The sequence below is a fragment of the Ictidomys tridecemlineatus genome, chromosome 1 (genome assembly GCF_052094955.1).
Source record: "Ictidomys tridecemlineatus isolate mIctTri1 chromosome 1, mIctTri1.hap1, whole genome shotgun sequence".
Classification (NCBI taxonomy): Eukaryota; Metazoa; Chordata; class Mammalia; order Rodentia; family Sciuridae; genus Ictidomys; species Ictidomys tridecemlineatus.
In genome coordinates this window covers 179,512,050-179,524,146 of record NC_135477.1, presented here as the reverse complement: position 1 = coordinate 179,524,146, position 12,097 = coordinate 179,512,050, and the positions used below count along the sequence as shown (strand labels likewise).

At 49.9% G+C, this 12,097-nt stretch overlaps 1 protein-coding gene across 1 annotated transcript in view; it reads right to left on the bottom strand.

Annotated features, from left to right (window-relative positions):
• Positions 1 to 12,097, bottom strand: part of Dock2 (dedicator of cytokinesis 2) — a 406,997-nt gene that overhangs the window by 358,119 nt on the left and 36,781 nt on the right. Inside the window, exons 9-12 of the mRNA XM_005334135.5 lie at positions 8,449 to 8,530; positions 2,779 to 2,914; positions 1,213 to 1,288; positions 287 to 363 (exon numbers count right to left, since the gene is read on the bottom strand). Of these exons, the coding sequence (XP_005334192.2) occupies positions 287 to 363; positions 1,213 to 1,288; positions 2,779 to 2,914; positions 8,449 to 8,530 (371 nt within the window). The remainder of the gene's footprint in view (positions 1 to 286; positions 364 to 1,212; positions 1,289 to 2,778; positions 2,915 to 8,448; positions 8,531 to 12,097) is intronic.

Below are 12,097 nucleotides of genomic sequence, written 5' to 3'. Positions count from 1 at the left end.
GTGAGATGAAACAAGGTCACCACAAAAGTGCCTGACACACTGGAGAGAATGGACCGACTAATTCCTCTCCTTGTCTGGGCACTAGGACGTGCCTCTCGTTTGCTTCAGGAGATGCTCCCCTCCCTACAGACCTGGTGCTCCCCTCCCTTCAGACCTGGTGCTCCCAGTGGCCCATCTGGAAGGACGGCTGAGCTCCCCAGGGTCTGGGTTTTGCTCTGTCTCCTTGGGAATTAGGCTTCTGGGTGGTGTGGGGCGGGCTCCGCTGCTCAGGATCTTGGCGCCTTACCTTGTCCTCCGCTGTCTCCTTTGGAGGCTGTGACCTTGCCCAGGAGGCTGTGAAGGAAGTCGTTCTCAGCCGTGACCCTGGGGAGGAAGGGAGCATGGTGAGCACATGGAGCCCTCAGGGCACATCCAACCTCTGCCCAAGGTACCCCAGGGAGTTTCCCAGCCTTCCCTGTGCCATGGCTGGAAAGCCAGCCTAGAGGTTCACCCAGGGTGCACATGGGCCGTCAGGAAGCACAGGGCTCCTTGCACACACTCACAAAACGCTCTGAAGTTGGGGAATTTCAATGTTCTAAGTAGAGGTCATTTTTATCCCTAGGAAGACTCATAAAAAGAAAGGATCCCCCAGCCCTCAACCCAAACACTGCTCCACGGGTGGCTAAGGCTTCCGTCGCTCCCACGAGGTCCCAGTCACACTCCTTCCCCAGAGCCACTGGCCTTGGTACGCGGACAACATTCTCCTGCTTTCTCCAAGAGCTTTTGGAGCACAGAAGGACATTTACCTTCCTCACTGTCCTCCCTCAAGTCATGGATGTACTACCCATGAGAACCAGGACGGGACTCCTCAATATAGGTTGCCAGAATGCAGATGCATCCCAGCTCTGAGGTCCCTGTTACGCTTGTAATGAATGCACGAATCTGTTTCTGATTATCTATTTATTTGCCATCTAAAGGACAAGCTCCTCAAAGACAGGGCCGTGTTGCTCTTGCCCATCACTCCATACACAGGGGTGTGCCAGGCTTCAGGAAGAGTCTGTTGAGTAACAGCTGGTGGGTTTTGAGGAGCTTGGCATGGATCACCCTGCCCTCCTCTGGGGAGGCCCAGCCTGACTGCCCTATTGCTAGCCAGGGGTCCCCTCTGCACTGGAGTGGCCCTCCAGGAGGAAGGGCATGGTGGAAGGATCTAGGAAGGCAGGGGCCATTGCTTACGGGTGAAACGGGATGAAGTGCTGCTTTTCTTCATCACTCTCTGATTTCCCTTTGATGATGTCTGTTATGTCCATAACTAGAAAGAGAAGAGAGATGAGCTGATGGTTCAACTCCCTCCTTGATCTGAGGAAGGGACAGCAGTGGGATCAAATTGTCAGACAGGAGGTAGGGGGAAGCCTGGGATTGGGAAAGCCTAAAGGGGCAAGCAGCCCAGCAAGGCACAGCCCGTGGACAGCCAACTCTGAGCACACAGCACCCGTGTAGACGCCTCTGGGCAAAGCAGTTTAGCAGAGGCCACAGGAAGCAGTCAGAGACATGGCTATGGGGTTGAGCAATTAGCTTGGCATTTGACACATACATTTAATAGCTACTGTGCCTACAAAACCCAAGTACAGAGACTTCCTGCAGAATTTGATAATCCAGTGAAATATGCACCTGCTTCATAAACATTTTTCATATGCACAGAAACCTGACTGTAGAATCCTTGAACCCTGCAATTCCAGAGGCGTTCTGGGCCTCTGAAGCTTCTTACACCACACACGAATGGGACCCTCCTTGCCTTTGCAGGACCATTGTGCTGGGAGGAGCGTCTGCATACAGCACCAGGGCATTGAAGAGCAGGAGGGGCTTCCATGGAGCCTCCAGGTCCAAGACCCTCATTTTTACACACAGGGAAACTAAGGCCCTGGGGAAAACCAAGGCCCCAGGTCACTTGATGGGCCAGCAAGTATCAACGCAGGCTAAAAATCCAGTTAGCTCAATATGCTATTCTACTCCACCACTACACAAGGAGCACCAGGGGAAGAGCTGGAAAGCCGGTGGATTTGTGATTGCAGAAGATGGGGCCTCCCGAAGTGAGTTCAGATAGGGTACACAGGGATTATTAATGGTACACGATTAAAAATTTATATTTCAATAAAAAGAATAAAAGTGGCATATCAAATTGCCACGTCCCAGGTATTTAAACTATCATTTAAGACAAATGTATTTTAGTTTCAATAAAGTGGGTTAATTAAAAGGAAATATATTAGGTAAATAATAGTGCAAGTAATAGCCAAATAGTGGGACAAGAACGAACGTTGGTGCCCTGAAACCCGGGACAGCTGCCTTGTAGGCAGCCTCTGTGGGACATCAGGTCCCGCCCACTCACCAGGTCCCAGTGGAATTCAGACCCCAAGTGGGTGACTCATTCCGTGTAACTGCATTTCCTGTCCTGGATATATTTTAGAAGGAATTGCTCCTGGTAATTAGATCTCGCCTGCATGTTCTTCCTTTTCCGCAGCCCTGGGGCGCCAAGGCACCGTCTGCTCTGACAGCACCTGACTCCCAACGCTCAACCCCAGACCCCGGATCCATTACTCACGGCGCTCAATGTGAATCCAGGCTTAGTCACCAAAAGCATACTTCTGTTTGTCACCAAAAGCCTAGTTATTAAGACATATGTCTGGCATATGTCGTGTGGGGGGAGGGGGTGAGGCAGGGGAAGGGCGCAAAGAAGCAGTCTTTAAAAATTCAACCATGAAGATGGGTACGCCAGTGAAAGTCAGCGGTATGGAGTGTCAGTACCTGCCACCCCGAAGGGCCTCCTCAGCCCCTGCGTGCACTTCTTGGTATTAGTGTCCTTAAGATCCATCTTCCCGACACGGACTATTTGGCAAATCAAGTAGATCTTATCCCTGTTGAGGTCTTTGTTCCCAAGGTCCTGGAAAGAAGGGAAAGGACACATGTCATGTGCTGACTGGGGACAAGTAGATGAGCAAACCTCCTACGGCATTTCTGAGGGATGCGTGTGACACTTGGTGTACCTGGGCCAAGCCTGCAATTCGTCCTGGAAAAGGTAGGAAACAAGACATCACACCCACTGCACAGAAGTCAGGTGAGGCTTGGAAAGAATACTGAGGGACGGGACTCTGTGCTCCAACCCACTTCAAACTGGTAGAAGGAGAGAAGGACAGAGGAGTGACAGTGGTTGTAGAGGCAGGTGACCCCTGCAGAAGTGGCTTTTGCTACCAAGGACTCCATCAGTCTCATCCTTGGTCAGCATCTCTGGGAGAGAAGGCAAAAGAAAGGGGCAGTAAAAGAGAGCCACCATTGACTGGACACCTCAAGCTCATACACGGGTCGGGCTGTGGTGTCCCGGAACGGCCCCTGTCTGTCTCAGCGCCTGCAACATAGAAGACTCTGCCTTCAGATGCAGGCTGCAGGTCCCATGCCCACGGCCAGAGCTCTGCTCCCTCCCTCACTGTGGGCCCTGCCTGATGGCACTACCCTGGCACAGCTGCTTCAAATGTTCCCAGAGTAGGGGAAGGGAACATAGCTGTCATAGCTTGGGTCTGGAATGTCCCCCAAAGACTCATGTGTTGAAGGCTGGTCCTCAATGCAGCAATCCTTAGAGGTGGATTGCGGGGAAGCAATCGGACCATGAGAAAACTGACCGCATCAATCTATTAATGCTTTCATGATCTGAGTGGACTATGGGAGGGGGTGGAAACTGTAGGAGGTGGGACTTGGTTGAAAGGAGTGGGTCCCTAGGGGAATGTTTTCAGGGACTGACTCACTCTCTCTCTCTCTCCCCCCACCCTCTCTCTCTCCTCTCTCTCTCTCTCTCTCTCTCTCTCTCTCTCTCTCTCTCTCTCTCTCTCCCCCCGCCCCTCTCCTTCTCAGCTGCCAGAAGGTGAGGAGCTGTGGTCTGCCACACCCTTCCACCTGATATTCTGCCTCATCACAGGCCCAGAAACCATGAGGCAAATAAACCTTTATACCTCTAAGTTCATTTTCTCAGGTATTTTGTCACAGCAATGAAAACCCAACAGAGTAGCAAATAATTCACTGGTTATTAAAAACTTCCATCCAGAGGAAATGCACATCATCATTTCTGCTCACAGTTCATTGGCCACAGCAAGGTATGCTTCCACACCTGCCTCCAAGGAAGCAGGAAACTGTGCTTAGCTGTGTGTTTAGAAGGAGGAAAGCTGGACTGGTGAGTTCCACTAATGTGCTCTGCATTGTGCCAAGTGTCCACTATGTCATTATTTGGTCTCTAAGAGCTCTCTGGAGTATATACTATTTTTTGCATCCCATTTCACAGATGGGGACACTGAAACACAAAGAAAAATGGGGCTTCCCTAAGGCCATGACCTTATTCCTTGAAGACACTGGGTTCTCAGCCCAGTCACGGCTTCTCCAGAGACCACAGACACACTGACTCCCACACAGCTCCCTCACCATCATGGAGGCACGCCAGAGGGACCCCCCCCCCGAGTGTCTCTGCATCCAACTGCCCCACTAAATCTGAAGGCTTCAGTGTTCTTTGGGATCCTGGCCTAGGATCCTCTCGGGAAGGAACAAGACACACTGCTGGCCTCAGAGCAGAGAACCCTCAGCCCTCACAGGAGAGCACATTTCTCCCACTTTGAGTTAATTCTCATGTGGGCATGTGCATGGGGGACAAGACATCTGCTTCTACCCAAGCCAGGGCCCGGGTAGAGCTGCCATCCTATCCTCCTGCACGGCTAGTGTGAGAGGAGGGTGTGGGGCAGAGGAGGGGGAAAGGCAAGTCCCACATATGGTCTGCATCTTCCTGTGCCGGGCTGTGTGGTTGCATACTATGTGCCAAGTTGGCTGAGCTACGGTGTGTAGCTGACTGGCCAAACTCGGGTCTAGGTGTTGCTGTGACGGTTTCCCAGAGAAGGAGGAATTCTGCCTCAAGACGGTAGAACTAGAAATCCCGTCGGGTTCTGGTCTACCGCCCTGCCCTGCAGATTCCCAACAGCATGCCCACTGGCTCCATTTCTCTGGAGAACCCCAACTCCTGCAAGGGCTGTCCTTTACCAGCTGGAGGGTGGACACCTGCTTCTCCTTCTGCAAGCTCAGAAGGGAGAGGGGTAATGGGGAAAGAGGAGCCGCATGGGACTGATACCCCCCTTATAGTTTGCACCCCACCATGCCCTGTGCCATCTGGGTTGAAGATCCCGATTACATCACATCCAAATGGCGGAAGGGCCTGCCTGACTCCTTCCTCCCAGCCATCCTGAGAGCACCTACAACTTGTCTTTAGAAGCCACATTTCTTCTTCTACTTCTCTCCCCTCATCGTTAACAGTGTGCTATTTCCTACCCTATTAGCAGTGCTAATCTTTCCTAGTTGACATGAAAGGTCCTAGACATAATATATCCAGCTGTCCTCGCCAACTGGTCCCTCACCATTCTCTGAAAATCAGACTCTATTTCTGTCACAAAGATTTCTTTATTGCACCACAGACGCAGGAGGCTCGCTTTCAACCCCGGGTCTTTCTTTCTTCCTGACCCTCCCCTCCCTCCCACCTCAAACACTCGCCTCTTATTCTTCTGCACATCCAAAGCCTCTCCATCCTTAAAAACCCTGCTTCCTTCGTAATGTCCTCCATCCTTAATTACTTCTCTCCTCCCCCTGGGATCATTCCTATTTCTACAGTATCTAGGTTGATCTTTCAGTGCCATTTTAGAGCCACCAAGGCCCTGGAACCTGAAGGGCTCCAGATGTGGGGTGGACTGAATTGTGTCCCCTCCCCAGCCCAACACCAAAATCCATATGTTGATGTCCCGTCCTCCAGTCGGGGTTTCTGGTCTACGGCCCTGCCCTGCAGTTTAGCTACGTTCGGTGACAGATCTTTATGGAGGTAACAAGTTAAAATGAGGTCAATAGGATGCGTCCCTATCCAACGAGTGGTGTCCTTATAAGAGATCAGGACACAGACACACAGATCAGGAGGAGCATGTGAAGACACCGGGGGAGGACACATCCACAAGGTGAGGCCAGAAGCTGGTGAAAAGCCAACCTCGTAGACACCTTGACCTCAGTCGTCAGCCTCCAGAACTGTGAAGAGATGCATGCATGTCTGTTGCTTGGGCCAAGCAATCCGTGGTATTTGGTTGTGGCATCCCTAGCTGACCAATTCTCAAGATAGACCCGTAAAGTCCCATCCACCTTGATCTCTGTAAAGACTGTGACTTGCTCAAAGGAAGATGCCATATCTCTAAAAGCTGCTTCATCAGTGAACCCCTGGCCCTGGAGAATCTTAGCTTAGCCCAGAATGCTGGAACGCAGATTCTCCTCTGGAGGGTGTGGAAGTGAGTGATCCTTACTGAGAACTGGGCTCCAATCTGCAGTGTCTCCCAATCCATTCTTCTTAGAAGAACTTTTGTTGAACCAATCAAGTGAAGCTCTCAAGTTCAGCTCCCAGGTTTGGGGGGAAGCAGGATGAGGGAGCCTCAGCACCATCTGAGTAGCGCTGTTAGCATTCCTTTTATTGTCCACTCTTGTTTCCTGTGTTAGCAGCAACCCGAAGGGCTGAGTCTCCGGGAAGGAACCCCGTGGCACATGCTGCTTTCCTCTGGCCCAGCCCAGGAATATTTATGAGGCAGACAGAGGGGACATCAACTGTTGGCCAGATCCACATGCCAGCTCTGTGAGCCCAGTGAGCAGAAAATCTGTCCCCCAAGTGGAGACTAGACAGAACCGACATCCAGAGGGGAGAGTCAGAGGCCAGCCAGGCACATGGCTGCCAACTCTTGGCTCTTGTCTACTGGGAGCACCACCACGACACCCAGTTGAAAGGAACATCCAGGCAAACATGGTCTCGACACTCACTTCTGATTATCTATGTTGTCTGCAGTGCTTTCCAACAAGGCTCCTGCTTCGTTATTTACTTATTTATTATCTAACACCCTCTACCCATTGCACCATGACAGGAAGGACTCCGTCAGCTTATTCACCGCTGTCTCCCAGCACCCAGCAGAGAACTCATGCCTAGCAGGTGCTCACTGGATCACCCCAGAATAACTACAAGCCATGAGACCACCATGACCTTCCTTCCCAAAATGAGAACTCCCTCATCTCAACAGAGAGAAGTACCAGCCCACGGAACCAGAGTTCCCTGGATCTGAGAAGCAGAGCCCTGGCCCAGGCAGAATTCCATGAAGGCAACCCACATTGTCATTAACACCACGTGACACCAATGCCCTTCCTTCCTACTGACATCAGGGATGCATTCTCTGCAAAAGGAAGAACAGATTGATTCCCCGTCCTTCTCCCTCTCATGAAGCATCTGTTTCATGGTTTAATCAGGAAGCCCCGTGGGATACTCCTATTTATCAAGAAAACAAATAGGCTCCTCCTTCTAACGGATAATAAACAGAATTGAGGCACATTTGTATATGCCAAGAAAACTCTGTCTAAGCATTTAGGACCTATGATCCTATCCCACGCCTCTGGCCTATTTTTCAGGAAATAACAAACAAAATAAATCAGCTATACCACAATCTATCGCGAGGTGACATGAGACATTGCACTTAATGGGCTGTAACTGGGAAATTATCATAGAGCAAGGTAGGTTAATCTAGCGTGTCGGTCACTCCTGGCCCAGCGCGTCCATTTGGTCAATGCCCAAACCCCTCCCTGGCTCCGCCTCTGACATTTCTTGTGCTAATGCAGGCAACACAGTGAAAAATCCCATGGGTGGTCTTCTCCCCGAAGGAAATGATACCCATAACCTCAGTGTCCCGAGGTCACACTCTTCACATGGCCTGTGAAAAAGGGACAAGAGAGCAGTCTCTGCTGGAAATTATAACTGTTATTTATCTCCTTTCTTCCATTGCTTCCCCCTGCTCAGAGCAGACAATGCCGAGTTTATTCTTAGAAATAAATCCTCCAAATGACAAATTTTAGCATTTCTACAGGTTAGCTTTGCCCAGTGGGTACTAGTGTCCCGAAGGACACTCTCAAGGCCCCCCCAGACTTTCAGTCATCCAGGACTTAATCATGTTCACGATATCCAGTTCACCATGGTGGCCAATGTCATAGGGAAGCGCTGGGTTTTTATACATATTTTAGAAAGGTTTCCAGCAAGGCCCAAAGTGAAAAAGGGAAGTTGAGTTAACCATGAATTAACTGGGAAGTCAGAATAGTAGCCACCAAGCCCAGTACCAGGCATCACTGATCAAGAGGTGTGTGTTCTTCTCTGTGTATACAGGAGTGAGAAAGAGACAGGGTGGGAGGGAGAGAGAGAAGGAGAAGAACCGTCCTCCTAAAGGCTTTCTCGGGGTGCAGAAGGCCTCTGCCAGCTCCAACTGCCTCCATCAAGCTGGGAACACAGCCCTGCACTGAGGCCATGCCCCCTCCTGACCAATGGATCAGCCATACTTCCCAGATCAGATCCTCCTGAGGTGGACGTGGTGACCAGAAGAGGGGTACACTCACCGTGAAGACCACCTTCAGGTTGTTGAGCATCTCGATCTCCTTCGGGAAGCCCCTGCTGCCCCATCGTACCAAGTAGTTCTCACTGTGGGAAGATGAGCGGTAGCCTATTACTGCAGGGACTCCACAGCCGTCTGTCCAAACCATTCAACACGAGCACCTACTATGTGCCTGCACCAGCCTGGCAGCTGACTGAGGTGCCTCTGAGAGATCCCAGCTGTGTTGGCAAACCAACCTTAGAGGAGCAAGGGAAGAATGACGGACACACATGTGGCCATGTCCTCTTTCCTTCCCTATCTGCTGAGCACTTTCTGGAACAAGTGCTTAATACTTTGGAAGAGATGCTGAGAGGTTATTGAGAAAGAGATGGGAGGAAAAACGATTTCGGCATGCTTTTCTGGACCTTATGAATATATTGCTCTCCCCCGTCTCCCCACTTTTGAGACTGAGTAAAGATTTGAATTCTTTTCAATCATCCCTTTGAGGCAGGAGCGTTTCCTTGAATGGAATGTCATTCTGTGGTGGCTCATGCAGGATCTTAGCCACCATCCAAGATACTCTTAAACAACGATTTAAATGCATTTGTCCTACTATTTCTGTGAAATTGTGCTTGATGCAACTAAGAAACAGATTCAAGGGTTAAGCAGTAACCTTAACCAGAAGCCAGACCATGTAGGTCTTGTCGGTCATGAAAGGCTTCAGACTGGACCCTGAGAATAATGGAGCCTGCTGAGGGTTTTCCTGAGGGGACAGGGACTGAGCAAGTCCCATCAGGCAGGGATCCCCTGACACTGATGCATAATGGCTTACCATCTCACCCCCTCGAGTCACCAGACCCAGTGTGATCACAGTGTCAGCACAGCCATGCCAAGGAGACAGGGAGTCAGCATGGGTCTAACTTAAAACAAGCAGGGCACCGCTCGATGAATGGAGTGGCTAGGTTTTCCAGGCCCTCCAGGACCATATACTTGGTGCCAAATAAATGCCATTATTTTGAATTACAAAAAATATAAATAACACCCTAAACCCAAAGTTAGCTCCAGAAGGCATGATAAGTGACTTCAGCAAAGCTGAGGGGCCACCTCCCTCTATGGAGCTCTGTGCCGCTCACATCTTACTTTCTCTCCACTCATCCCTAGAAGATTAATGAAGGCCGTTGAGTAAAGTTCAAGAAGGAAATGGAACCAGTAGCAAAAAGGAGCACAGCCTCAGATTAGCCAATGTTTAAAAAGTCAACTTACATGTAACTTTTTCATCCTTTAAAAAAAAAAAATTCCTCAGTAATCTAAAAAAGAATTTTTTTGGAATTCACAGCAAACTAGGGAGATTCTATCAAAAAAAAAAAAAAAAAAGAAAGAAAGAAAAGAAAAAAAACCAACCATGAACCTATATCAATATTATTCCTTCCTACTAGTTATTTATGGACTGTTCCTATTGAAATGCATAGGCATTTTCCAGTACCTTCCATCACATGTAGCCATCCCCTTAGTGACCCAGCCTGCTACATCCAAACAGCAGGAGCCAGCAATTTTCTTCTAGGAGAAATGCAATCATAAATAAGAAAAGCAATTTAGAGGTCTGAGCTGGTCCCATCCATCCTTGCCTGGAACACCTGGGTAATAAAACCTGAAGGCTCAAGCCGCCAGGACAGGTGGGACCGCCTTTGATGATGCCCTCCTCACAGGAAAGGAGGCCCATTTCAATTCCCTCCTGGGCCCTATGTGGACAAAGATTACCATGGCCTGATGCCCGAGCTGCTACTGCTTTGCCCTACAAAACTTTACTTTCAATTTCTCAAACCAGATTTCTTCAGGAATCCACTGCACATCTTACCTCGATTCAACCCAACAAGATCAGGCCCAGAAAAATTCTCTCCAGCCCACATCAGGGCATGCTAAGGAGGCCCTAATTCTGATGCCAGGGCCAGGTAAACCCTGACTAGAGCAGGCAGGAGTGGAGATTTCTTTCCTAGAGAGTGAGAAGCTCTGCAGGGTCAGACTGATGTAGCAAGTGTTTCCCAACTCCCCACCCTTCTCCTCTCCCCGTCTTTCTCTCATTTCTCCTCCTTCTGTTTTTATAGCTCTTCGTTCTCTTGCTCCTCCTGCTCACCTTGCACCCCACCTCCACCCCAAGGGATGCTCCTGAGGTATCACTCCCACATGCCCCAACAGGCATGTCACCCAGGGTGGTGCACCAGAGACAGAGCTGCCATCTCCTTGCTCCACAAAGTTAGGTCAGGCCATCCACAACTGAGAGGGGTCAGTAGCCCGGGCACCCTCGTCAATGAGGCAGTAAGGAGTCCTCGTGCTTGCTAAGAAATAGGGAGGGTTCTGACAATGTTTTTAGGATCTTTCTCACAGGAGCCTTGGGAGTGACTGTCAGGGAACCGCAAGGGATCTCTGACACAGGCCACTCTAAGGTGGGTTCTGAGGGATCAGAAAAACGTGTTCTTAGTGTCGTAGGCACTGAGGCCAAACCAGGTGTACTGGGCTGACTCTGTAACTTCAGGGTCCTGGGTGAGCCACCAAGCATAGCTCTCTACTCCAGTGGTACTGAAGCTCTGGTGAAAACCATTTTTGCTTTTTGATGCCACTCATTTATTGGTGACAGACAATGGTTTGCCTTTGAAGTCAGATAGACCTGAGTACAAATCTCGGCTCTGCCATTTATAAGTATGTGGCCTCTAGTCAAGGTGCTGGGCTTCCTTGGTCCTCCTTTTCTCACCCAGATGGCAGGGAGTGATGAGGACCAAATGCAATCATTTGCAGGTCTCAGCTCAGTCTTCTTAGATGGCTCGGCGCCTCTCAGATGTCTTCAGGAGAGCCGTGATTGATTAAAGCACCGCCACTTGCAGTGTGGCAACAACCAAGCTAGGAAGATATCCATGTCTCCGTGCTTTTCCGTGAAGACAGAGAGATAATGCTTCAGCTCCGTTTTCATATGTCAACCAGTGACCACTGGCCCTAAACTCTAGGGCATGGGACAGGCGGTGGTCCCCTGGGAGGAAGGTTGTCTGAACCACAGGAGAGTTCAGGGGGCTGACTGTGGGGGCTGGTGGTGCTCCACAGTCTCCTCCTTGGGGATCCCCAGAGGTGTTTTCCCTTCTTTAAGGAAGGCACCCAGAAGTTCCCTCACCTCCTCCATTCCCAGAGCAATTAATCAAAGCAGCAATAATAATAGCCACTGCCTCTTGGAAGCGCATGTGCCAGCCCCATGCTTTACAGGCTTTTCTCATTAAAACCTGAAAGAAAGGGTAGCACTCATATTTTGTTAATGCGAAACTCGGGCTTAAGATTGGTCCACAGCCTAAGGTCAAGAAGAATGAAAACACAAAGGTGAGGTTGTGCCCATGGACAGACCTTAAGGAGGATGTGGAGATTTCATCATTTACTTCCCAACTCCCATAAAACTAGGTATTGTTCTATCCAATGCGACAAGTGAATCTTGTAATTTCTGGATGTTTTCTTGTCATCAAAACATACTGACAAAACCCTGTAACTATAACTGCGCTGTGGAAAAAGTCTGGTGGGAAGTCACACTTTCATCTGACCCCCAGGCCCTCCAAAGGAATGATTTCCACATTCTCAGGCTGCTTTTCCTCCATGTGGGAATTTATTCCACAAGTGATGGTGGAGAGAAGAGATGCTGGGTG